The sequence below is a fragment of the Felis catus genome, chromosome A2, assembly GCF_018350175.1.
Source record: "Felis catus isolate Fca126 chromosome A2, F.catus_Fca126_mat1.0, whole genome shotgun sequence".
In the NCBI taxonomy this organism is placed as follows: Eukaryota; Metazoa; Chordata; class Mammalia; order Carnivora; family Felidae; genus Felis; species Felis catus.
In genome coordinates this window covers 138,930,673-138,958,308 of record NC_058369.1, presented here as the reverse complement: position 1 = coordinate 138,958,308, position 27,636 = coordinate 138,930,673, and the positions used below count along the sequence as shown (strand labels likewise).

Genomic DNA, 27,636 nt, shown 5'->3' with positions numbered 1-27,636 from the left:
GATGTAAATGTGACTCAAACCCCAGAGCCTCAGGGCCCCTGGGTGACTCAAGACCATTAAGCTTCCAACTCAGCACGGATCAAGATCTCCCAGTTTGTGAGTTCAAGCCCCGCGTCACGCCCTATGATGACAGCTCAGAGTCTGGAGCCTGTTTCGGATTCTGTATCTCCTCTCTTTTTGCCCTCCCCACTTGCATCCTGTCTCTCTCTCTCTCTCTCTTTCTCACTCTCAAAAGTAAATAAACATTAAAAAAATTTTTTTTAAATGTATTGCTGGGGCACCTGGGTGGCTCAGTTTGTTAAGCATCTGACTTCAGCTCAGGTCATGATCTCCCAGTTTGTGAGTTCAAGCCCTGCATAGGGCTCTGTGCTGACAGCTCAGAGCCTTGATTCAGTTTCAGATTCTCTCTCTCTCTCTCTCTCTCTCTCTCTGCCCCTCTCCCACTATGCACTCGCTCTCTCCCTCCCCCCCCCAAAAAAAATAAATTAATAAACAAAACCACCAAAACCTCTATAGGCGGTCATCACTAGGCTGCCTAGTGAACCTACTGCCCAACCTCTGCATTTTAGTACTATTTATTCTTATTGCAGCAAGATTCACCTGCTAGTGCTGGTAATGCAAGTAAAATGTTCTAGGAAGGTAGCCAGAAAACAGAATGTTTGGATAAACTAAAAAGTGGAATTTGACAGTCCTCCAAATCCACGACATCCTAACACCATTTGGACACCAGAAAACAGGGTTCAGGCAATGCACTCAGGGAGTGTCCCTCTAATACAGGTTGCTCATTAAGCGAGCAAACAAATGAAAAGTGATGGCTAATTCACGTAAGGATGGGCGCAGGAAAACACGGCTGCAGACTTCGGGAAGAAAGCCAGAAGCATGTACACCTGATTCTCTGAAAGTCTCAAAATCTTCAGAGAGGCCAAGACTTCAGGGTTTCTTTTGCAAAGGCATTTCATTTATTTTTATTTTACCAGGTTGTAAGTGCCTCACTTTATATAGATTTTTGAGTCTAAATATTCCAGGGTTATAGCTGATTTTTTCAGTGATTCTACTGAACTTCCTCCAGGAGAACAGCAGTACCCAGGCTGTAGTTAAACAGCTCCACTAGTGTGTGTTTCCCCCCAAATACAAAAACACCCCTATGTCTATTGTGGCATTATTTACAATAACCAAGATATGGAAGCAGCCCAGTGGCCATCAATAGATGAATGGATAAAGAAGATGTGGTATATATGTGTGTATACACACGCACACACATGGACAATGGAATACTACTCAGCCACAAAAAAATAATAAAATCTTATCATTTGTAGCAACATGAACGGAGCTACAGAGTATAATGCCAGGAGAAATAAGTCACAAATACTGTATGATTTCACTCATGTGGACTTTAAGAAACAAGCAAAGGAAAAAGAGAGACAAACCAAGAAACAGACCCTTAGCTACAGAGAACAAACTGATGGTTGCCTGAGGGGAGGTGGGCGGGGGCATGGGTGAAATAGATGATGGGGAGTAAGGAGAGTACTTGTCCTGATGAGCACTGGATAATTTATGGAAGTGTTGAATCACTATATTGTACGCCTGAAACGAATCTAACACTGTATGTTAACTACACTGGAATTAAAAATTAAAAGAAAAAAAAACCCAGCTCCACTGCCCATAGATGTGGTTTGCATAAACTGGAAGTATAATATATATGCACTTCTTTCTTTTATGCAGTTTTTTTAAAACAAATTATTTTATTCATCGTCACGACAGTTACATGAGAACTCTGATACCTAGTGTTTCTTTCATTAGTACCTTAAAAGAGTTGACTGATAATGGCATAAGATGTTTCAAAGAACACTGTCAGGTAAATAAGTACCTTCCTCACTGCCCCTTATGCTGTTTGCAAATAGAAACCTTACCTTGCCTCAGACTTTAGCAGAACAGACGTCTGTAAGTGACCTGTAAGTACCATCTCTTGGAAGATATATAGGACCTACTGCCGAATACCTGCACAGGTGTCCCTTGCCCTGAGCGATCTTTTGTTCTCTCTCTCTCTCTCTCTCTCTTAAACTCTACAGCTAGCTAGCGTGTATCTACTGAATTTCTTCCTTTTTGTGACACAGAGAGGAGACCGAGAATACTCAGCATTAGGATGATAACCCGCACAACATTTCTTAACACTATCTTTCAGTTAGCTGTTTCCCTACCAGTTAACTTTTGCCACTGCCCTTCGTCGTCGTTGGCCGCACTTCACCGCTATGTGGTTGATACTCATTTTTGCTAAGTAACCACTCAGCAGTTCTTACTGAAGTACAATTTATATACTTATTCTCAAGATTCATTTTCTTTGAAATAAAACATAGTGTTTGAAACACCTCGATACCTGTCAGCATTTACCTTTTTTCAAATGTAATTGACAGAGGGATTAGTGGAAATTCAAAGTGATTTTTAATTTTGCAAAGATACTGTTTGCTTAAGACCTTGTATTAACCTAGGTAGGCATGTGCTCACTGAGGTATCCCTTATTTATTTGGTGGATGTAGATGAAAGTGAATTATTGTAAAGATGAAGACATCTAAAAGGTATTTCTTAGTAGAATAAACTTAAAATTGCTAGATGTCATGTCTTTTGTCACTAAAGAATTCAAATAGTAGGAATGTTGCTCTGAAAAGAAATTTTTTAAGTTTATTTCTTTATTTGAGAGAGGCAGAGACAGCACAAGCGGGGAAGGGGTAGAGAGAGAGAGGGAGAGAGAACCCCAAGCAGTCTCCGTGCTGCCAGCACAGAGCCCGACATAGGGATCAAACTCACGAAACTGTGAGATCATGACCTGAGCCAAAACCAAGAGTTGGATGCTTAATTGACTGGGCCACCCAGGTGCCCCTGAAAAAAATTCTTTATTCATATTCTCATTTAAGCTGATACTTTCTCATTTCATCTCATGTTATATGTTAATATCCTTGTGAATCAGTATACTTAGATAATATTAGTGCTCTGTGTTAATTGTATTATTCTTTTTCCTCCTCTTTAAGACTCAATGATGAGGCACGGCGGCTCATTGCTGAATTGGGGAGTACCTCTATTACTAATCTTGGTTTTAGAGACAACTGGGTCTTCTGTGGTGGGAAAGGCATCAAGACAAAAAGCCCCTTTGAACAGGTTAGTGTCTTAGACTTTCAAAATTAATGGACAAAAGTAAACTGTGAAACTATACAGTGCATATTCCTATCCCAATTATTTGAAACTTAGACAAAGCAGCCATTAAATATGTTCATATTATTTTTCATAAGCTCTTGGTAATCAGTTATTTGAAATAACCATGGCACTGTTTTAAAACCAAAATTTAAAAATAGTTCTATTCTGCATGGAAAATTTTTTCCTATATGATAGTGCATTGGCATATCAGTGCTTTTATCAGGACCATTGGGAAGCATCGATTACTAAGGATTTTAATCGAGCTTTTGATATTATAATCAGTTAAGTTTAGAAATACCTTAGAACTTAGAAGAACGTAAACTTCACTTTTTGACTAACAGATGATCCTTTAGAAAACTTGTGCGACGTTTTGTTCTTTTGGCTATTTGAAGGCCTGCTAGGCCCCAAGGGTGGCTCATTGACTGTCTGGAACAGTAACTGGTGTGCACGCATCACTGACATGAGTGTTACTGAAATGAGTGCACTGAAGTATGTTCCTGTAGAGCAGCGGTTCATAATGGTCTTTAACCCTGTATCCTACTATTGTATTCCAACAGCACATCAAGAACAATAAGGACACAAACAAGTACGAAGGATGGCCCGAAGTTGTCGAGATGGAAGGATGCATCCCCCAGAAGCAAGACTGATGTAGAGGAAGTTGAAGGAGACGCACTTTCATTATTAATGGCAGATCTGTGACAGAGGAGCTATGTGTAAATACTTTAAGAGCATGCAGCCATCTCGGTGTGTGCATGAGCATTATCCCTTTTGATATCAGGATTATTTATTGCTAACGTAAATAGATGCCTTTGTAAATAGTCATCATAATGAGCAAATCACTGAACCATTTCTAAGCACATTTCCATAATAATAGTACAGTAGTTAGACTGCTACAGTAATGACATCCTTTAATTCTAAAAGCATACCCGATGGATAACTGAACCGATTGTGAAAAATATATTGGTATGTATACTGGTTGCTGTGAAAACCTATCATGGAATAATTTGGATTTTAGGGAGGAGACTTTGTTTTCTTTTATACACATATATACATACACGTATATATGTATGTATATATGTATGTATATATATTGCTTTTTAATGATAGTATCTTTTAAATTAAAAAGATATTTGGCTAGTTGTGTGTGTAATGTTACTTTACAGTCTGACTCTCTGCCCTTTTTCCTTAGTCTTTCTCTTCTCTTCCCAAAAAACCTAGAAATAAATGAAAACCTGTATCAGATATGTGAAAAGCACAACAGAATTCTTTTTTTAAATGTACACAGTAAAAAAGTAAATATGTAAATGTAGATGGTATTCAGGACTGTAGTTTGCTGGATTTCGTGTTAGCGGTGTGAATAACGACTTCGCAGAAGCTGCTTAGAGTGAGGCTGGGGGTGGCAGCCCCACGGAACTAGGGAAGCTGGCCACGTCCCTTCCCTGTCCCAACCACGTAGTGCAGGACAGCCATGGCAGTATATTTAGAGCAACACTGGCATAGATTTCCCACATGAACTGTTGTCAGCATTGACCATGCGGTTTAGAAAAAGGCATACTTTAATATCACAGTTATTTTGATGGTCAACCAAGAAATAATTCTGTATTCACTTCATCTAACTTCATAATAGCAGTTTTGCCTGAAGATATAAGGACTTAGAAAAGTCGTAATTACTGAGTGGAGTGATACCATTTAAAAAATAATTTTATTGGACCTCAGATGACTTCATACCCAATTCTACATAAAATTTTGTTAACTTGAGATGTTAACTAAATGATTCAATGTGTGTGTGTGTGTGTGTGTGTGTATACACACACACACACACACACACACACACACACTTTAAGGGCGTTAAATACCTGTTGTGCATGAAATATCTTAAACTGGAACATAAATTAATGATCAAACTGCTATTCACAATAAAAGGCAACACTTAAATTTTGAATATAATTTTAGATGACTTGTATAAAAAAACTAAAGGCAGTATTTTTATTTTGCTGTAAGCCAACTTGGAGACTATTAGCTATTTCTTAAATATTAATGAGCTTTGGGGTACTGGTTCTTCTCAAAATGAATGTAATTCAAGAATAAATGCACCTTATACGTTTATAGAATTTTTGTAAACTTTTCAGATTTCTGGTGCTCATATGCAAAATCACATTCAGCATGTATATTTTGACATTTAAAATACTTCCCTAGATTATGTCAATTTAAAGAATAGCTCTTTTCCAGGTCCAGGGATGGTGAATTGATGTTGCATTTTTTGCATTGTTGGGTTTTGTTGTATTATCTGGCCAAATAACATACCTACAAAACTTCACATTAGTGTTTGTCAAGCATTCATTGTACTGCTCAACATGGAACGTTTAAGACATTCCTATGCTTAAACACACTGATATCCTCAGGATATACGTATAGAATTTAAGTACCCAGATGGCAAGACGTCCCTTTCAAGGTGAAAAGTATAAGACGGTAGCTTTGTGAAGCTGTACAGAATGTCATAAGGAGGGATAAAGATTGGTTCTGTGGCAGTTTCGGTGCAGTTTGCTTTTGTTTCAGTTCATGTATAGATGGTGCCAACTTTAGAAGCAATAATTTTCCCACGTTTCATTTTCAGATCTCTTGTAAAAGTCTGCATTGTAAATGTAACAATGTTCATTTGATGTTGAGAATTTTCTTTATTAAAATCAGAAATTTGGCATTGACATTTTGGTGTATTAAATGGTGTATAAGGACTTTGGGATGCATACTTTTTATTTGAAATCACAAATTTTTGTTTTCCAGAACAAGTGTGTTATAGTATGCCTATTAAAGTTAAGCTAAGACTGTAGGAAAATAAGTGATATTTGGGAAATTAAAGAAAAATTGAGCCAGAGTCTTTATATTCCTGACTTTAAATTGATTAAAGTTCGTCAGTGTTCTGTCTACGTTTTGTATTTGTTTCAAAATGAATCAGCTAATATTTTATTATGCCAGATGAAACTCAAAGCATTTAGCCTGTATTGCACTTCATACTTTAACAGTTTTTACAATTCTAATTTGAACCCCTCCCCAAAAGATGATAGTTCAGTTGACATACCCCATTTTTAACTGAAGGAATGAGAAATGTGCTGTGCTCAGTTAGAGTATGAAGAGTAGAAATGCATGTAGAATACTTTTTAAAATGAATAGACAAGGAACAATTGCTCATGTTGATCAGGGAAAAGATTTCCTGCTTTACCCTCCTCAGCGAGGCCTCGGACAGCAGTCAGTACATGTAAGTTAAGGGCTGCAGAGTAACGTACCAGATTTTACCTTCACTTTTTTTTAAAAAAGAAATGTTTAATTTATTTAAAAAAATTTTTTTAATGTTTATTTATTTTGAGGCAGAGAGAAGAGTCCAAGCAGGGGAGGGGCAGAGGGAGAGGGAGACACAGGATCGGAAGCAGGCTCCAGGCTCCGAGCTGTCAGCACAGAACCCGATGCGAGGCTCGAACCCACGGACTGCGAGATCATGACCTGAGCTGAAGTTGGATGCTTAACCGACTGAGCCACCCAGTCGCCCCTGTTTTATTTTTGAGAGAGAGAGAGAGAGAGAGAGAGAGAGAGAGAGATAGTGTTTGCAAAGCAGAGGAGGAGTAGAGAGAGGCAGAGAGAGAATCCCAAGCAGGCTCCAAGCTGACAGCCGTGAGCCTGACACAGGGCTCAAACTCACACACTGTGAGATTATGACCTGAGCCAAAGTCGGATACTCAACTGACTGAGCCACCCAGGTGCCCCAGATTTTACCTTTTCTAAAGCACCCCTTAGAATTTTGCTGCCTCTTCCCAGCTTGATCTTTCTGTTGCATACTTGGTTTTTGATTGTCACGTGATGATAGCTAGTTAATCCCAATTCCCCTCAAAGGCCCCTTAATCTCACTACTGTCCTACCTCTGGTCTCTCCTCTCCCGCACCCCTGATCTTGCGGTTCCTGTCAAATCAAGGCCAGCTAGAGCGAAAAGCAGGCCTGCCTGGCTTGGGAGTGGCAGTCTTGTTAGGCAGCTTGAAGGAGCGTGGGGAACGCCTTCCAGGAACCTAGGAGACTTCTTCCACCAGAACCTTCCTGCAATCCAGTGAGGGTGCAGACAAACCTGAGGGCAGCTATATTAAAGAAATGCTTTCAACACTAGGATGTCGCTTCTAGAAAGGAAAAGGGACTGGCTGATCCTTCAATTAGAGTCGGAAGAAAGGCTTCTGGGCTTTGTTGCCTAGGCAGTTTATAAGCAAACTTACTACAAAGACCGTCTTCCCAGTAGAGCTAGTTCACTGGCGCAACTCGCTGCCATCACTAACCTCACTGTTTAGGGGCGCCTGGCTAACTCATTCGATAGAGCATGCAGCTCTTGATCTTGGGGTCTGTGAGCTGGAGCCTCACGTTGGGTGTAGAGATTACTTAGCAAACAAAACAAAACTCACTGTTCACCTCTACGTAAAGTCTGCCCATCACTGGATGGGCACTTAACATTGAATGAAGTTGAGACTGAATTGGTAAAAGAGGGGCGCGTGGGTAGCTCAGTCCGTTAAGCGTCTGACTTAGGCTCAGGTCATGATCTCGAGGTTTGTGAGTTTGAGCCCCCCGTGGGGCTCTGTGCTGACAGCTCGGAGCCTGGAGCCCGGAGCCCAGACCCTGCTTCGGATTCTGTCTGTGCCCCTCCCCCGCTCGCACTCTGTCTCTCAAAAAATAAACATTCAAAAAAAATTTGGTAAACGATAGTCCTATGTTTGGGAAAAATAATTTATGAAACTGCAGTCTCCTAATGTTTCCTGTAATCAGCCCGCATTTATTTGACTTGATCACCAGAGAGGAAAGGGTCCTAAAACCTTAAAGAGGAGTGAATTCTGTAACGGAGGGAGTGTAGCATACTGGTGAAGAGTACAGACTTGCCTGAGTATGTGTCTCTACTTCATTGCTGACTACACGGGGAACTTGAGAAAGTCTGTATCCTCACTGTTACAAGGTAGGCCTAATACCACGTGTTTGTGGTGCCTGCCCGAGTGCCCAGTACACACTAAATGCAACTGCTGGTATTGTCCTTATTATTGACTGTGTCTTTTGCAGCTAATAGTGTTCTGGTCAAAGACAAAAGCCAGCCTCCCTAAGCTTCCCAGTCCCATCTTGCCACACACCACGTACGGTCCCAATATTTGTGTCCAGCTACCCTTCTTCCCTGCCCCTGTTATCCGGTTGTTGAAACCTAATCTCCAATGTAATGGTAATTTGGAGGTGGGAACCCTGAGAGATGATCAGGTCAGAAGAGTAGAGCCCTCACTGGGGGTAGAGCCCTTATGAAAGAGACCCTAGAGAGCTCCCTGGCCCCTTCTGCCGTGTGAGGACACAGCAAGAAAACACATGAACCAAAAAGCAGGTCTTTATAAGACCCCAAATCTGATCTTGGACTTCCCAGCCTCTAGAACTGTGAGAACGGAATTTCTGTTGTTTATAAGCCAACCCCGTCTGCGGTGTTTTGTTATAGCGCCCTGAATGGACTGAGACACCAAGCCAAAAAGGAGCCGTTGAACGGCTTGGATGGTAAGGTCATGAGAGAGGACACAGCTCTTCACCCGAGCTCCTCCTTGACCTCGGCCTCCGATTACGTATCACCTGTTCTTTCAGTCTGCACTGACACCAAACCGTATCTCATATGCAGAATCCCGGCTTTTGTGGATCTCCAGGGAGCCGGCAACTCAAATGATCACATGATCTAGTTGCACTTGCTGTCCCTTCTGGAGGGGAAGGTATGGGAAAGCGTGTGACTTAGCCAGAGGCTGATTCCTTTCTGTGGTGGCAGCTGGCAGATGAGCCTCGTGGGGGAGCGTTCTGCTGCAGCCCCGATCCAGGAGAGCCCAGAACAAAAGACCCGGAGGCCTGCTCCTAACCTGCTACCTAACCATCTAACTCCTGCTGAGGGCAAGGGGGGACCCAGCTGGCACCCTCTTGCACGCCAGCATTTGCTTCTTGTTCAGAAGGCCCGTGGACGTTCTTACCCACTAGCGAGTGTTGCCTGGGCAGGAGAGGAATGCCTTGAATGGATTTTGAGACGTTTTTTGCTTTCTGAGACCTTTTCCTTATAATAGTAAACTCATTATTTGAACTTTATGCATTTGACTTTAGAACATTTTTTCTGTGATGCATTGTGCCTTCGTGTGCTGTCGCTGCTGCTTCGACCTGGCCTACTCGGGTGGACAAGCTCAATACGGGGGCTGCTGAATCCCCTGCCAAGTCTTCTTAACCTCAGTGTCACCAGCGGAATGGTGAATGGAACTGCCCTGTTTTCTGTAGGTATATCGCTCAAAGCTGAGGAAGAGTACACGCTGACCTCTGGAAATCAGGTTTTAGTGAAGAAGAGCCCAGTCTGAGTCTGAGAAGTTCTATCCTAAAACTTAACGTGGATTTTTTGGTTTATTTTATCATTTACTCAGATGTTCGTTTTAACATAGAAATCTTTTCAATTATTTCAAGTTTCAGCCTCTAAAAATGGTTAGCTTCTGCATACCCCGTGTGCCAGGAGTCAGACTGGAGAAGTGCTGTGCGCAGTATGTGACCAGAAGAGAAATGAACCCTGAGGACAATGTCTTGCGAGTCTGAGCTCTGAGCAGAGGAGAGATGTAGAAGCAAATGGTGCCGAAAAGTTAGAAGTACGTTTTTCAGTTGGTGGAGAAGGCAGTGGTGCCTGAGGGTTGCTGTTCTCAGAGGTAGGAGAGGTGGGAGAGTCGGCAGGTGGGGATTTCCTGAGGTCTGAGGAGCAAGCACCCGGCCCTCAGTCCTGGTGCCTCTTCCCAGGGGAATGCAGACAGCCCTCGCTGGCTTTCTGTTCTCCCTGAGGGAGAGGACCTAAGGTTTAACATCAGTAAATGAGCTTGTACTCTTAAAGAAATCTGAAACCTTTTTAGTGTTTACGTATTTGAGAGAGAGATAGAGAGTGTGTGTGTGTGTGAGTGGGAGAGGGGCAGAGAGAGAGGGAGAGAGAGAATCCCAAGCAGGGGGCTTAATCTCAGGAACCATGATGAGATCATGACCTGAGGCAAAACCAAGAGTCAGATGCTTAACTGACTGAGCCACCCAGTGCCCTGAAATCTGAAACTTCTGACCCAGGAATGAGGTTGGAAGACAATTCTTGTGGAACTATTAACACCTTGCAAGGGAATGTTAACATTCTCTTACGGAAATAATCTGTTTGGAAGAGGTTCCCTATAATTCTACAGAACTGTGTCAGACACGGATACAATACAGTTGTGACAATCAACATTTTAAGGCTGTGGTTCTCTACTTAGTCAGCAAAGTTCAAAGTAGTTTCTCAAGAAATGATATATTGAGCATCTGGGGGAAAGAACAAGTGTTCAAGCCAGCAAAAGGAGAGAATTTCTCATTCTGAGTAGTGAAATTTATCTTTCAGCTTGTAAAATTATTTAGCCCATACCCATTAAATAGAGGGCATATTAAAGAGGCTTTATCACATTCACTTTTTCAGTTTTTCCATTTTGCTGGCTTGCCTTGGATGAAGCCGTAAGGAACAAACATTGGTAGTCTGCCGGGGAGCTTGAGATGAAGCACTTGCAATGGACAGAACCTTAAACTTACATAATGTTATATGTCAACTATATCCCAGGAAAGCTGGGGGGGAAATAGAAACAATACAACTTACCAAAAAAAAAAAAACAAAAAACCCAAAAAAACAAAAAAATCTTTCTTTTTTTAAAAAAGAAATGTCAGGATTATGTACTAGGAACAAACAGGTAATTACTAACTTTACATTTTGTATATTTACACCTGTAATTCATGCAGAATTTGAGGTGTACTTAAATGTGCAGTTAAATTTGGCGATACTCCTCTTTTGTCAGAGAACAATAGGGGCTACAAGGGGCCACCCTCCTGCTTCTTGGCTAAACATGGCCGACTGGATATGGGCATGATCACAGGGGCTTGATTGTTACTAGCCTACAAAAGGGAAGGCTCCTTGGCCTGTATTGAGGGGAGCCTCTCCGAGGGTTCAGAACAGCAGTTAACAGAGGGGAACAGGCGGCGCTATATCCACCATTCACACACCAATCAGATGCTTTCACTTAACTCTGCAAATTAAAAAGTCACATACGAAACTGCAGTTTGTGTTGACTTGGTCCACATTTATTATTACTTTCCCTTTACAATCAGTGGGAGAGGCTGCTTTTTCAATCCTGATTTTGTTTCAAGAGGTTTTAATCATGCAAACCACCTCTAGTGGTTTTCCTTTGGATGTGAATGTAAATCGTTACCAATGGTAAACTTCATCCATGTATTAAAAATGACACCTTATGTAACAATTGGCTGTAAGCACAACAATAAAAAGGATGTAAGTATTTATTTAACGTCGCACTAAATTAGTTTGATCTTCACCCCCAGTCATTTCCTTTTGGAATGATTGTTAGGCTCTTGCATAATCCGACTGTTAGCCCACACTGGGATCTAAAATAGCAGGCAGTTTAAATCACTTAGAGCTTAGAAATCAAGAGGCAGTGTCTTTTCATTCTATTTCATGGTGAATTCTAAGCTCTCAGTTCTTCCATCATCTAACTACTGCTCCTCAATCAAGTTTATATGGCCAAACCATGAAGGAACATCCTGTAATTTTCATTTTATTTACAAAGGCCCCAAACTCTCTAAATGGTATACTGCAAACTCAGTGTGTGACAATTTTGATGCTGTGTGAAGCACATGTTGGTGAAGGGCACAGACTGATTAATACATAGAAGTTACTTAATGCCTAGTACGCAGTAAGTGCTAATTAAGTGTTTGCTATTATTCCCTATTTCAAAGGAAATGAGTCCCTGGTGTACAACCACGTCCCCCTTTTCACGCTGCGCCACATGCATTTGTCCTTCTCGGCTCACCTCATCATCCTACTCTGAGAAATGTTATGACTTATCACATCTGGTCTATAGTGAAACTGAAATTAAAAAAAAAAAAAAAAATCAAGGCATCTTAGCCAACTTTCCTTAAGAAGGGCTTGCCCTGAGGAGTATTCCTGGTTCCTGGAGATCAGACTTGAATTTTTCTTCCTTCAAGTCAGCTAAGTGGATTATAGTACTCTGGATCACTAACTAACTGGCTCCAAATGGTTGGTTTAACTCCGCAGTGTCTGGGCACTGCAATGCAATGCAACGCAATGCAACAAGTTCCAACAGCTCATCAAATTGCCTATAAATGAATATTTTGATGGGAAGCTTTTCTGGTTCCACATTTTAAACTAAGTAGAAACCAGACACACTAGTACTGACAGTGCTTGCGAAAGTCAACGTGTGTTTCTAAAATCTGTACTGTGAATATCACATGATTACAAAGCTGCAAAAACATACAGGGTCGTAGCATCTTATATAATTAGATTCTATTTTTACTCTAAATATAGCTATCCTAGTTCTTTAAAAACAAAACGACTATCATCCAGATTGTGAATAAGGAAAGAATGCAGTTGTTTATAGCCAAACAAATTAAAGTGTTTTTTAATGTTTTGCAAGCTACTACTACCAGGGAAATATTTTAATTAGCAAACTTCTTTATCTAGAGGTTATAGATAATGCCATTTGATATGCTTTTTTTTTTCAACGTTTATTTATTTTTGGGACAGAGAGAGACAGAGCATGAACGGGGGAGGGGCAGAGAGAGAGGGAGACACAGAATCGGAAACAGGCTCCAGGCTCTGAGCCATCAGCCCAGAGCCTGACGCGGGGCTCGAACTCCCGGACCGCGAGATCGTGACCTGGCTGAAGTCGGGCGCTTAACCGACTGTGCCACCCAGGCGCCCCTTGATATGCTTTTCTTGATATCATTTTCAGACAATCATCATTGCCTCTTACCACTGTCTCTATTAAGCATTTCCCAATTTACAAAATAGTTGAACTCCTACGTTGAAAATTAATACACTAGAGCACCTCCCCTCTCCTTTTCCCCTTTCAACATCATAAAGGGCATTTAAACAAAAGAAGGCACTTTGTACCCTATACATAAGTCACCGGGCTTTGTCTGGCTGTGAGCCTGACCCAAGTGCTGCCAGAAGGCTGTTTTCGAAACACATCACTGGAGCTGAAGACATCTAATGTCTGTGCTGCCCAGCGCCCAGGTACCCTTTAATGTTAACATAACACCCTGGTTTTCCTCCGCAGATTCACCTCTTCCCTCCCTTTTCTCAAGCTACGTGGGTTTAGTCGGAATGAATCACTCACTGCCACTTTCCACACTGGATCTGATTGCCTTAAGATCATCAGTGTATTTATCCCCTAACCCCAATCTCCAATGCCCATTGTGATTGGTTCCCGGATGGACATATTAACCAATCAGAGCCAATGAGTCTCAGAACTACCTTAGTTGGTCATTTTGTGAAGGAAAAAAAAAATTCCATCTTTCCTATAGAAGCAACCAAGAAGAACCTCTCTCTTTCCTTAGAATGAGTGGTAGGAGAATGTGAGGTTTGGAGGGAGTGTAGCAGCCATTTAGCTAAGAAAAGAGAAGAGCCTGGGGCCCCTGGGGTGGCATGAGGTGGTGAGGGTCCCCCCACCACCTTGTAGGGCCTGAAGTAGAAGACAACACTGCAGAAGCCAGTCTGTTTAGGCTGGAGCTGGAAAGACCTGAACCGTGGGAACATAGTGTGAGTTTTCAGATCGAGCTCCACGGGAACCAGTCTGGACTCTGGACTCTTCAGTTACTGAGTCAATGCGTTTCCTTTAACATTTGTCAGTCTGGGTTGTGTCATCTGTTACTTGCAACACGAAGAGCCCTAAACAATGCAGGCAAAATAGTCTAGATTGAATAGGAACATCTGGGCTCCACAACTTGTATTCCCGAGAGCACCGTGGTGCTACCTGCAGCATGACGGGGAATGGGAAGAAAATGAGCCAAGTCCAGGTTGGCCATCAGTTAAACTGGTGAGAAATTCAAGAATGGCTTCCATAGTGATGCCAGGGAGGAGAAGGAAAAGAAGAAGCCAAAGACACAAAAAGACACAAAAAGAAGCCAAAGCTTGGGAGTTAAGAGATCCTGCTCAGGCATCCCAGAGAAGAGAGTCTGAGTTGGCATCACTGTCTTCAAGCAATGGCTGCATACTAGCGTTTGGGAATTAGAGGCCACCTGATTCTACCAATTGGTTGGTAAGGTAATTATGAAAAGTTGTCTAGTTGATAGAAGAAATTGGTTGTTAATGGGAACTATTCTTCACCTTAAAAAAAAAAGAGTGCTTATTTTAATGCAGATAAAATAGATTTACTGTGCAAAAAAAGGGGGGGGCATGAAAATAAGTCTCTCAGGTTATTCTAATCAGCGGATGCTAAAGATTGGTAAACCACTCTTTTAAATAAGTACTATATTTATTCAATTGTCATTTCTGAGATTTTCACTTATAAATAATATTTCTTTGTTAAACTGTAAGGGTCACAACGAAATGTTTAGCCTTGAATTTAATATGAAGCCTGAGACATTTTCCATGGGTTTGCTCTTTTTTGCAAATTATTGCTCTGCCTTGGGAAATAAGATTGAAAGGAAATAGGATGAGAGTTATGGGCAAGGAAACATTTTCTTGGCTTAATATTAGAAAAAGAATATTCTTTCTTTGTCCTTCCTGAACTTAGAAGTTTTTTCCTATAGAATACTGAAATAGTTAACAATTCATAAAAAACATAAGCATCTACATTAAAACACAACCTTAAATACAGCCCTGTAATTTTTACCAGGAACCTTGTAAAGTATGATGAATATACATGCATGAATACTAAACTTAGAAAGACCATTCAACATTCACATGGAAATGCAGCATTACATACAATATAATAAATATCCAGGATATCAAATACACAAGGTGATCATTGTTTTGATGTAGATTCTTTTATCCAGTTAACACTTTTACTGCATAATTTATTATAATAGCCTTACAAGTTAAACAGAACTAATTAAAAGCAGAATTTAACTAATCTGCTGAAATAACACAATTCTCAATATCTTGCAGCATATTTTAATCTATAACATGTAAAACTGTCATTTTGACAAGAAAAACACATCCATATAACTGCTCAATTAACTTCTTTTTCAATGTTTAAAAAAAAGTCAGAGTTAATAGAATGAAAAGAAACAGAAGCTAATCTTATTTCTGAGATAATTTTATCGCCTTAACTCTTGGGCTTTGGCAATAATGTCTGAAGTTTTAATACATATCATCATATAACTTAAATACTGTATTTACAAAATATATAACTTTTTTAAGCAAAATACTGTACAAAATACTGTCTTACATGTTTAAAGGGTGCTTTCCCTTACAATGTATGAAAGCCCTTTATGTTTTTACCTTTAAGTTTCCCACATGCTTTCGAGATCCCTCTCTTCTCCGATATTTCAGAGCTGGGGTTTTAATAGTAGAAACTGGTCTACAATTAAAGAATAAAGCCAAAGATAAAAGATTGCTGTATATCTCACTGAGATTTTTCTAGATAAACTCTCATAGTTAAAAGGCACTTAAAATCCAAATCATACATTTTACATTCTATGTTTAGATTCTTCCCTTTTGTCACTAAACATCTCTAGCAAACACATTTTAGGGAGACTGTATCAGTTATGAAAATTCTTTTAAATTGCCCTTCTTTTGAAATGCATGAAAGGGTAAGTAAGCACCTTCCACTTCTGTTAACTTTTCAATGTCTGTTTCTATGCACAGTATGATTTCTTCACCCAAATTACTGAGAAAATAAATGAGATCATGTTTACTGTTCCTTGCTGCTATAAGATGCGTCTTTTAAAAACGTCTAATATTAAACCCACCACTATTGAGTTCCATAACTGAATTCCATAGTCAAGGATCTTATCCTGAGCATGGCCCAGGTCTCCCGTCATGAAGGCTCCTTGTTCTTTCTTGTTTAGGAGACAGATTATCTTCTTGGTAGGTCCATATGTATTTCCAAACCACCAAAGAATGAACCCAAACCTTGTCAACTTTGGTATCCCCCAAAATCCACATGCTCAGTGTGTGACTGGATATCCGTCAGGCAAGGAGAGCGCTGCCGGAGGCCCAAGGGTCTGGGACGTCGGAGGCAGGAGGCGCCTTCCACAGCCCTGCACAGTGGGAGGCACCTCGGAATGGCAGTCCCTTGTTTGTCACTGAGGAGTGGGGCTCAAGGCTGGATGGAGGGGCTACTTGCAAGTGTGGACGTCAGTCATGCTTTCACACCTCCTGCAGCGGACGTAGCAGCACCAGATGAACTTGCACTCGCACCTCTCCACGTGCCTGACCACGTGGGTGTTGTAGCCGCGGCCACAACAAAGGAGGTTGCAGCCGTCCGCGCCCTCTGACGTGCGGTTGCATTCTCTGCCCTGTGTTCCTGGGATCCCTAGTTTCTTGTCCTCTACACAGTAATTGGGAGACTTATTAAGGTAGAGCAGATCATCTTTGCGGATGGGTATCTTCCTCTGATCTTTTTCTCTCCTGCGCATTTTCCTCTTTATTTTGTCTGAGATTTGGACACTGTTTTCATATTTGTCCTTCAACAAATGGCCGATCTTTTCAAAGGAAGACATGGTTTTCCAGCACGTTTTCACAGCGCAGGAGCCGGACACTCCGTGGCAGCGACAGTCTACTGACATCAGCTTGGCGACGGCCTGAAACCAACAGGAATCGCATTAAATATCATTCATGAAGTGTCTTACCCAACAACAGAAGCGCGGCTGACCTCGCCACTTCACTTTCTGGGTCCGTGTCGTCCTGCACAAAAGCGATAGTTTTGAACATAAAGGGCCTCTACAGCTGCTTCAGGGTTCCAGCGTTTTGTCGTTCTCCCGACCCTGCAGAGCAAACGTTTCCAAGTCCAATTTAAAGTAGTGGACCAGGCCAAGGTAGTCATCAGGGTTTATCTGAGACACCCGAGGGACACTATGCCTATTTTTGTGTTTAATTTCGGGGTGGGAAGATGTTCATGCACGCCTCCATGTTCCTGATATGGCACCTTGCTACTCAGAGTGTAGTTCATGGACCAGCAGCACCAACGTCACTTGTGAGAAACGCAACTTCTCTGGCCCCACTATAGTCCCACAGAATCAGGATCTGCATTTTAATGAGATTCTCAGGGGACTCGTATGCACCTTAAAACTTGAGAAGCACTGACAGGATGGTCATCCTCGCCTCACAAGTGCATAGAAGCATCCGTGGAAACTTTGCAAATAACCAACGCACTAATCGCTGAGATTCTGATTTACTTGGCCAAGGTGGGGTCCAGGCAGTGGCACGTCCACAAAGCTGCTCAGATGATTCTAACGGGCATCCAAGCATGAGATCTATGGATTGGGAGTTCTCAGGTTTGATCACCGTAAAAGTCCGTTACGTTCATGTGGGCTTGAGGCACCGTGTTATCCTCTGGTCACAGACCACATGAGAAACCCTGACTAATCAACTTAAATTGGTCAAAAGGAGAAGGGGCTGGAGAGTGTGGTTGCTCCCAGCAAATTCTTCCCCTGTTGTGGAAAATTAATTCAAAACATATGTCCTATTCTTGATGGATCAGTAGCACCATCCTAACATAGAAAAGGGATAATATATATACATAATTTTTCAATTCGAAGTGCTGAGTTTGGTTTATTCAGCCTGAGGAATTAAATGAAATTACATATATCTGTAAGAGTCCATTGCCTGGCACACATTAAGGTCTAAATAAATGCCCCCTTTCCCTGAAGAAGAAGGTCCGGGCAGAGTTGAGAGAAAATTTTACATGGGGCTCACCGTGCAAAAGCAATAGAGAGATTTCAAGAATTTTGGGGTTCTATTCTCTTATACAGCAGGCTGGTTAACACAGCTTCCTTCCATCCCTAGAGGACGACAGAGCAGATTAATAAATCGCCCGGGCTAGCTGTAGCGCTGACGGTCTGTCAGCATGCTGGGTAAAATGGGAAATTGATCTGCCCATTCAATAACTTGGAAATTATGTGTGTCATCTCACCAAAGAAAGGAAAACCTCACAGCTTAAATTCCACTTACAGTTCTTATCACGACTCTAAAATGACAGGGGTTTATGTTTTGCCATTTTATACTAAACTTGACACTGACGTGTTCGTGGAATGTTAGGTTTCCCAACAAATTAAAGTTTCTGAACTATCTAATGAGATGGACTATTTCGGACAATTTATAATATTTGCAACCTTGAGTGAGAGCATATGGTATTGATTTGTGCAATATTCGATACTTATTAGTGTTGAAAATAGTAAACAGAATAATATTTAAACCCTGTCCTTTATGGAATAGAGCACATATGCTCTTTTTGAATTCATAAAACTGAGAAGCAAGTAGCTATGTCTATTTCTTAGTAACTCAGGCAAAAGACAGCTTTCAATGATATGAAAGCAATTTATAAAGTATGGCACACAGCTTAGTTACTTAAATTTATGGCATTTGATATTCACAAAGACTTCCATTCTTTAAAATGTCTCCAGGCAAATAAATGTTCAAATTAATGCAATCTGCCTACTTTTGTTCAGATTTTAAGGGCTTGAAGGATATGAGAAAAAGAGAGCTCAGCTAATGCTAGGCAATAACAAAACAAATTGTCCAAAGAAAGCCAAAAATCTAAGAATGTCTGTTTATGTATTTAAACCTGATCAACATTCCTCACAGTCATCACTTGGTGATTTAAAACTGCCTCTTGCTCAGGATCTTACTGAGGGGCCGACTTTTGTTTCATCAACCAGTTCAGACATCATGTATGGTGTTGCCAATTTGCAAAGCATGGAGGATGGAGCAGATGCTCACCAAATACTTACGGAATAGTTAGTCCAGCTCACTTGAACAGCTTTAACTCACTCTCTGTTGGTGCTCTGAAGCTGAAGAAAGAACTGAAAACCACCTTAAACAAAGGAGTCACTGCCAGGAGAGTCAATGGCATGGAAAGGTCTTGATCCTATGGGGCTCTCCTCTGATTTCTCAGCCCACAGCAGTGTTAGACCACAGAGTTAGGACACATTACCTCCCAGGTTGGAAGGATAAAAAGGTGATATCTAATGATATCACCTGCTGAATTCACATCAGAATTTTGGGAAGATTTTCTTGCTATAGAAAACTAGAATCTTTTAAATACCTGGAGTTAGTTATAACTTTTCAGGGATGATAGTTTTAAGTTTCGTTCGATTACCTTTCAATTCCATTATCTTTTTTGTCCTTAACAATAAGTATAAATATGGTATTTTTATCGTGTGTATATTTTATATTTATATTTTATTTATTTATATTTTATCATAAGTTTTCTTGTATATATTTTATATTACATATGTTTTACCATATATATTATCATATATATGGATATAGATATAGACATAGCTATAGATATAGTCTAGGATAGAAAGACAAGCATCAAGGAGAAGAATTCCAATAACTTGACATGAAATTTAAATGATTATAGCCCAAAAAAAACTCTAAGGAAGAAACTTGGACAAATAGGGATTAAAATAAAGCAATGTAATTACCATTAGGACAATTTGATGAAATGCAGAGTCCAAGGCAGATCACACACACACACACACACACACACACACACACACATAGTTTAACTGCAGAACTTAGTGTTTCTCAGAGAACTTTTCCATAAATTATTTTACTTGATGTAGCTTTACAGAAAGAAATGCCTTGCACACAGTAGGTAGTTAATGAACATGTACTTACATATTATTCCAGTTTTACAAAAGAATGAACAGCATGGTTAAGACACTTGATTTACATAAGGCAAGTTGGTGATATATGATGTAAAGTCTGTATATGCAGCAGGAGAATTTTAGTAAAACAGAGAAAAATGAAAGTGGAAAATGTAGTATATTTAAGGAAATTGCATGAACACTCCCCAAAAAAGTATATTCTGGAGCTTTTCAGCTGGGATTCTTAATTAACATCAAATAGCCGTTCTGAACTGCAGTGATAGCAGCCGTTTTCTGCTAACAGGAAAAGTTAGAGACCAGCATTCGTATGAGTAGTATGTGGTTATGAGAAAATTCCTTTCTCTACTCTAGTTGAGTTGTTAAGGTTTATAACGATATTAACAGAGGAATGTTTTGTTAACTATTGCAAACAGATGTGCACATTTTGGTGGAATATTTTTCAACTATGGGAGAGCAATTAGGAGGGTAGCATTCAATTTACTGGGCTCTTTGTGTTAAGTCTTGGTTTGATGAACTTCTAATGAAGTGAAATAGGAAAGATGTATCATTAATACTTAATGTAAAAATAGAAACTGCTAAGAAGTGGTCTAAGGAGTGACTGGTCCCACAATTTTGATTCAGAGGTAACACAGCAGGCGATGATTGTTTTCCAGTGTATCGCTTTATCCAAACTTCACAGAAATGACCAAAACAAAACAAACTATTGTGGAACATTTTGTTATAAACATTTCATTTTGTCAACTATCAGATGATCTAGTTAAGTTTTTAGGAAAACTGTGACATAAGGTTGGATGGTTATATGTAGAATTCCTATTCCTCTGACCCATTTTGTCTCTTTCAGTCCAAAAATATATTTGAACCTGCTGAAAAGCAAAACACTTATGTGTTGTTCAAGTACTTATAAATATTCTTGAAACAGGTCAATGAAAATTTGGGGTTGGGCCCTTCCCACTTTTTTGAGTTACTCATCATAAAACAAATTATGGGGTAGGGAAACTTAAAAGTTTATGAGGTGGACATGGGAAGAATGGAAATATTTTAAGCACACCAAAAGAAATACCCATAAATATTCCAAGTCACATTATTCCCAGAAGTTCTGCCCCTGGAAGACATCACATCATTCTGTTAGCCAATCACCATTCGGCAACATTATTCTTGGAGTCATAACTTTAGGAATGGTGTCAGAAACCAAGTGGGAATCAGAGTATTTAAGGTCAGCGGTTAGAAAATCATCTATCCTGCTCACAGCACTACTAAGCGCCAGTACCCACATTTCTCTGAACGCTTTCCTACATTTTGAGTTTGGGATTTTGAGACGAGGAAAATCAACTCAATTGAATGCAGACCTTGAACTTTACTCAGAAGAATATGCCTATTAGATTAAAATCCTAATTGCCAATCTTAAAAATGGAGTTGATTGTTCTTCCATATTAGATAATAGCCTGGAAACCTGGTTGGTTTTTGTTGTTGTGGTGGTGGGGTGGGGGGAGGGGGGGTTTGGCTGCCAGTGGAAAGAAAAATACAAAATGGTTTTGAATTGTAATATTTCATGAAAACAGACCAACAAAAACTCCAGTCCAGGTAACGTTTTGTAATATTTTAAGACTCTGTGTAGACCAATGAAGAACAAAAAGACTCAGTAGAGAAAACTCCAAAATGTACACAGTACACAAACTGCATATATATGTATAGGCTGAATTATTTTCTGCACGATTAGAATAATAGCAAAAACCTCAGTAATGTGAGAAGATTGTTTTTTGCCAACAAACAGTGGATTAAAATTGATGCTAAATAGTTGTATGTTTTTAATAAACTTGGAATATAAATAGTAGTTGAAGATCAAGTGGTTACCGAGGCAAATATTGCTACCTAATTAGAAACAACACACAAGACAGAATAACACTAAATACCTGCCTAATGATACTGACAAAAACACAGAATACTGCAGAGCTTCTCAGAAGTTTAGGGATAGCTTTATTCAGGGAATTAATCATGACATGAATTTCCAAGTTTTGTTTTCTAGTGAAATGTTAAAACTCCCTACAAAATTATTTAAAGAATGATTAAAGAAGATTTAAGATCTAAATTGATAATTAATATACATTTGTGGGTCTTTTTAAAGATATTAAGTTGACTTAATGTGTTTCTCATCCTAACTCTAGAGTTTTAAAAAATATGTATTAAGAAACACAAACATATATTTGACCTCTTTTATATTCATATGTTAGAGATAATTTTAAAAATCCTTTAGTGGATAATATTTACATTGAAGCAGAACCTCATTCATTTAATTTTTTTTTTACATGGAAAACTTTAAGAAGAGACATGTGCGTAACTGTGGTGTCAGGCAAGAATTACTTTATTAAATTTTAAAATTTCTAAACAAAAATATGAAAAGCCTACCTAGCTATTTACTGACTTGCCTAGTTTCTATTTTGCTATTTTGAATCAATATTCACATTGAATTAAAAATTCAAATTTAAATTTGAAGCGTCATGGTGATAATAACATTTATTGAGATTTCTGTTTTCGCATTATAAACCAGAATGGCTAAGTAGAGAAAGCTGGCTGAAACTTGTACCTATTCTAAGTGGGTTGCATTTATTCACTTTCCAAAAATGTAAAACAAATGTAACATATACTTTAAATATTTCTGACAGATACTGCAACTTGTTTTAATTTATTTCAGGAGAATGTGGCAGATTGCAATGACTACTTTGGGACCTTTACAGGTTATTGGATATTTACAATAATATAGGATATGTGCTGATATTCCTGTCCTAAAAAGATTATCACAACATAGAAAACGTATATTCATAAAAAGGTTTTGACTGTTTTAAGAAACTCACTATGAATTGCCAAGTAATTCCCCTATGTTGTAGAACTCAAACTTTATTGTGTCAATATTCATTAAAATAAATATATAAAAGTTAAATTAAGCTACAAATTTATTCCATTTTAAGAAAACTTTAGTATAAAACACAGAATTCATAAAAGAGGTTAATTAGATGGTGGTTCTTCAAATTTAATTAAAGATTAAATTAAATCTTTAATATGTATATATTTAAATATCCATATGTTTAATGTATCTAAAGCTTCTTTACATTTATCTGCATTTATTGTTTTTTATAATGAATCTGTATCACTTTATAATAAAATAACTAATTGTCTTTAAAAAAGATTTGTTTTACCAAAATATTAGTTAGGAGTTGTGAATTCTCTAATGTATCCAAGAATGTTTGCTCGAGAAAGTACGGACGCATTGACCACATGATGCTTAGGAGCCATTTCCCACTAAAAATAGATTTAAAGAAATAATCAAAAGTCATATTTAAGACGGAATTTGATTCGGTACCATTAGGCAGATCCTACAGATCTTATTCTGGCTCTATCGCTAAGGGATGGAACAAAATCACCCAAAGGCATGTGCACATCTATTATTTTATAATTAGTGTTCCAGGTAGACAAAACATAAAATCACCAATACATCAACCCCTATCCGATGGAGAACTTAAACTGAATCGATGTAGAAGTCATACATATTGTTTATGTATACAATAAACACACATATATATTATACATATAGATGACATATATGTTTCTTCCACTACCAGTGCATGTTTTTAAAATCACTTGGACAGATTCATTCAGAAGTGTCATCCCAGTGTTATTTAAAGGCACTAGATTTCATTCCATTTTCTGATACATACCTGCCTTCCGGCTTCATTGTTGTGTAGGTTCATTGCTAACAGAACTTTGCTTTCTTTTCCTGTGGTGTTTTTGATGGGGAAATCTAGGAACTTTCTGCTGAACCACATGCCATACTGGACATCATCGGAGCAGCCCCCCCAGTGCCAGCCTTCACTAGCTGAGCCGCCATTCTGCAAGGTGGTGTCACAGGAGCACTCGGTCATGTTGCCTGCACTGCATGACCTGGTCACAGAATGCACCAGGCCTGCAGCCATCACAGCATAAATAAATGCTGTTTCCTTGGTGCCTAGAACAAAACACAAATTGCTGAATGGAAGAGCCATACCTCCGTCTGTTTATGTTCATAACAAAGCCTCCTTCTTAACCTCTTAGCAGGAAAGTGATTTTGCAATTACTTTCAATGGATGCTTTAATGAGTACATATTTAGAAAGGACAATTTCATATTGTCTTAGTCTTATAAAAAAGCTACATTAATTTTCAGTATTCCACTTGGGGGCATTTTTATATATTGTACAGCATAAATTCCCCTCATGACAATTAGAATCATCTGTTTATTTTTAAAATTTGAAATGTATGCCAGCACCTAGCTCAGTACTTAATAGACAATAAAAGTTCAGTAAGTACATATTGAATTTAAAATCCTTTGCATGGATACAGTAAATGGTAATACAATGCCCAAAGAGTCCAGATTACCTTTATTTTTACATTTCAAATGTGTTCTCACAAAACACAAGCTGAAAAACTTGGTGTGATTTTTGTTTGTGTAAATAATACACGTCAGAATGCAAATTAAAATTAAGCAAAGGCCAAAGCAATCAGTAGATGTTACAGTTTACTTTCACATCAAAGACTGGTCTTTTTTTTTTTTTTTCCCAAGGATATCATAAACAACAGTCACTGATATTAATATGGAACAGTTAAATATTTTATATAGTGCTAGCTAATCCTTTTACAGTCTTAAAAGCAATGAAAGTCACCAGCAAAGAAATGAAATGTCACCAGCAAAGAAAAAAAAAAAAAAGAATTGTTATAGAAATCTACTGAGTATATATTTAGCCCACCTGCAATAGAGTTTGAGCTAAAATCTTTGAAAATTAAAGTTCATTAAAACATTAGTAAAATGGGCTAGAAGAGACTCAGCAAATGACCTTTTTTTCTTTTGAGATAAGATTGGAGTAGAAACAGTTGCATGCCCGTTGTCCAAAAAACCTTTTCAACCGCTGATGTCCCTGAATTTCATCAACTAAAACTTTTCTGGTTCTAATTCTCCTTCTTCTCCTTCTTCTCCTTCTTCTTCTTCCTTCCTTCCCTCCTTCCTCCTCCTTTTTTTCCCCCTTCTTCCTTCTTTTTTCTTCTGCGGGGGTGCGGGGAGGGGCAGGCCCCCTTCGGAAAGGCGCGCCGGCCAAAACGCAGCGGGGCAAATGCAATACTTTGGCGGCGATGCGTGCAGGGAGCGGGTGGAGAAGGGTCAAAGGAGGAGGGAGGACGGAAATGAATGTGAAAAACAACAACGAATCTTTCGGCGCCCAGGTTCTAAAATTCTTGGAATCTGCTGATATTCCTAGAACAATCCTGGTTCCCTGAACCTTTATCCCTACAGAGTCACTGGGCACGTGGAAGTGGAACTTTGTTTTACTGCAGCTTCCCGCGCCGCGGGTGTGCTCTCTGGAGGGAAGATATAAAAGGAAAGGAGACCAGAGGGGAGAGCCAAAGTAGTCGCGCTCGGGTTAGCCGCACGTAGAGTTGTCCAGGACATTCCCTTTTACAATCACCGTTATTCTGTCTGCCCCGCGCTCCGAGGTGCCAACAAACGTGGGGCTTCGCTGCAATTAGCCCCTTGTCCAAGGCTCGGTGCGCAGCGGAGCTCTTAAATCAAAGCAGATGCGGCGGCAGCATTCCCTGCTGCCGACATCATGTTTCTCCAGCTGGTCACCCACGTAGGGGGGCGCTACGGGGTCCGAGGGGTCGGCGGGGTGGAGTGTCAGTTTTTCTGCAACTCCCGCCGAGCGCCGCGGGACGGAGGAAGAGCTACGGCTCCTAGCGCCCCACTCCGGACCTGGGGAGTCACCCCCCTCCAGGACCGCACCTGCACCCGGGCCTGGTTTCCGTCACCCCCCCCCCCCCCCCCCCCCGCCAATTCTCGTCCACTAAAGGACCTCTTTTGGGATTGAGACAGCGGCGGACCACGAAAGCACTCCTTCATTTACCGTACTTGGAGGAGTTGCCCTCCATCCTGCGCCATCCCCGAGGGTCCGGGACTTACCGCTGCTCAGCTCGTAGCCAAAGAGGGGGCTGGTGCCCGGCTGGGCGGTGGCGGTGACCAGGCAGTTCCATCTCTCGTGTCTGAACTGGCTCCTGCACTCCTGAATGCCCAGCCGCGCGCCCTCTCCGATGCTCGGCAGCAGGTACGGTTTCCTCTTGCACAGCTCCTTCTGGCGGCTGTTCAGCGGCAAGTTGGCGCAGCCCAGCTTCTCCGGAACCCCAAAGGAAGCGATGCCCAACCACCTGTAAGACACCGCCGCCCCTAGCGTGAGCCGCTCCCCAGCTCTCCTCTCCGATCCCAGGTGTTTTGCCAAATTTTGGGTCATCCGCCCCAGGGTCCCCGGCCCTGCTCCCCCGCGTCAGCTGGAAGTCCCCCGAGGCTGGGCACCCCTTTTGCCACAACCCCCGTGCCGCCCCCATACTCACATCCAATTTCCTTGGGCTCCGCAGGGGAACAGCGCGAGCAGGGCTGCCCACAGCGCGCACAGGCGGGACAGTCCCAGGAGCGCCGCTCTGTCCATGGCCCCAGCATGGAGTCCCCCAGCCCCAGCCGCTCCACTGCTGCCCTCTCTGCCCAGAGGCCCGCCAGGCCAGAGGTCAGTTCCCCAGAACCAAGTTGTCCCTCGCCCCCTCTCTCCCTGTGAGACAACATAAAAAGAAGGCCAGCGGTGGTAGGGGCTCTCAGCAGCCTTCCCCTCGCTTGCAGGGAGCAGTTGAAAGGAGGTGGAGAAAGGAGCTTGGGGCCCTCCTCCCGCGCGGAGCTGGAGGTGTGCAAGAGGTGCGGGAGCGTCCCTCGCCGAAATAGGTGAGAAACTTCTGTTGGTGTAGCTGTCTCCATCGCCCCCGGCCTCTCCTCCCATCTCCTCCCCCTGGCCGCGCCTGGAGCCTGATTGGCCCAGCCTCGGCCCCGCATCTCATCATCCCCGGACCTCAAGCTCCCATTGGCTGCGAGCGGGCTCCGCGGGGGGCGCTCGGGCCCGCTGCTCCGGGACAGCGCGTCCAGACCCGGGTGTGTTCATGACCTTTCCTCCTGTCGCGGTCTTCTAAGAGCGGGTCTCGGCGGGAGGGGTATTGATTCAACCCGAAGACTGCCAGGGCCGCTTCTGTCTTAGCAACCCTGGGGGAAGGCGTGGGTCGAATGGGAGATGTTTGAGTTCCACCCACCCCACTCGCATTTGGATTAATTACCCTCTGGGTGGAGTGGCTGGAAAACCTCACTGCCCCCGTTTCTTTCCTCTCCCTCACCTCACAGGAGAGTACTCTTTTTGAGTCAGAGTTGGTACCAAACAAGTTGACCTTTCAACACTGCTTGAGGTCTCAACGTGTCAGGAGACTTCAGATGGGTGAAATGCTGTCAGGTTTGAGGTCGTCGTCATTTAAATAGACATTTATTTATTTTTAGCGAAAGAGAAGGTTCTGGCCTCCTATCTAATCTACCATATTTACATGGTGTTATGCGATTTCGTTTTCCCGGTTTGTCTTACTTTCTGCAGTCTTTGAGAGCATTGCCAGAAGACGGAGGAGAGAGACAGAAAGTGCGAGAGAGCTTCTGGGGAGCTCTAGAGTAGATGAGGGTTGCGTCCCTGCCCTTATCGCCACTCGGTATTGTGGCTCACGTGGAGACCTTGGACAAGGCTACACACGGAAGACACAGTTTAAAAAGTTACTCGTTAAGCGCTTCATGTTTGCCCAGTACTGTGAGAATTTATAGACGGTGTCCCTTCCCTCAAGTTCACAAACCAGCCACAGAGACAAGTCTAAAACAAAAGAATTTGAGATTTCAGTGAAGGAGAGCATAGAGTCCAGTGAGGCACTCTAGA

At 41.1% G+C, this 27,636-nt stretch overlaps 2 protein-coding genes across 3 annotated transcripts in view; one reads left to right on the top strand and one right to left on the bottom strand.

Annotated features, from left to right (window-relative positions):
* The window catches only part of FAM3C (FAM3 metabolism regulating signaling molecule C), a 63,164-nt gene extending 57,276 nt beyond the window's left edge, over positions 1-5,888 (top strand). For both annotated transcript variants that reach the window (XM_003982983.6, XM_023250519.2), the window contains exons 9-10: positions 3,024-3,150; positions 3,744-5,888. In XM_003982983.6, coding sequence (XP_003983032.1) covers positions 3,024-3,150; positions 3,744-3,833 — 217 coding nt within the window. In that variant the 3' untranslated portion in view covers positions 3,834-5,888. The remainder of the gene's footprint in view (positions 1-3,023; positions 3,151-3,743) is intronic.
* Positions 5,889-14,513: 8,625 nt separating this feature from the next.
* On the bottom strand, positions 14,514-26,840 carry WNT16 (Wnt family member 16). The gene is made up of 4 exons (XM_003982982.5): positions 26,243-26,840; positions 25,818-26,059; positions 23,553-23,839; positions 14,514-16,809 (listed from the first exon to the last, which is right to left on the bottom strand). Exons 1-4 carry the CDS (start codon positions 26,674-26,676, stop codon positions 16,345-16,347), a joined length of 1,428 nt encoding a protein of 475 aa, XP_003983031.2. The 5' UTR covers positions 26,677-26,840; the 3' UTR covers positions 14,514-16,344.
* Positions 26,841-27,636: the final 796 nt, after the last annotated feature.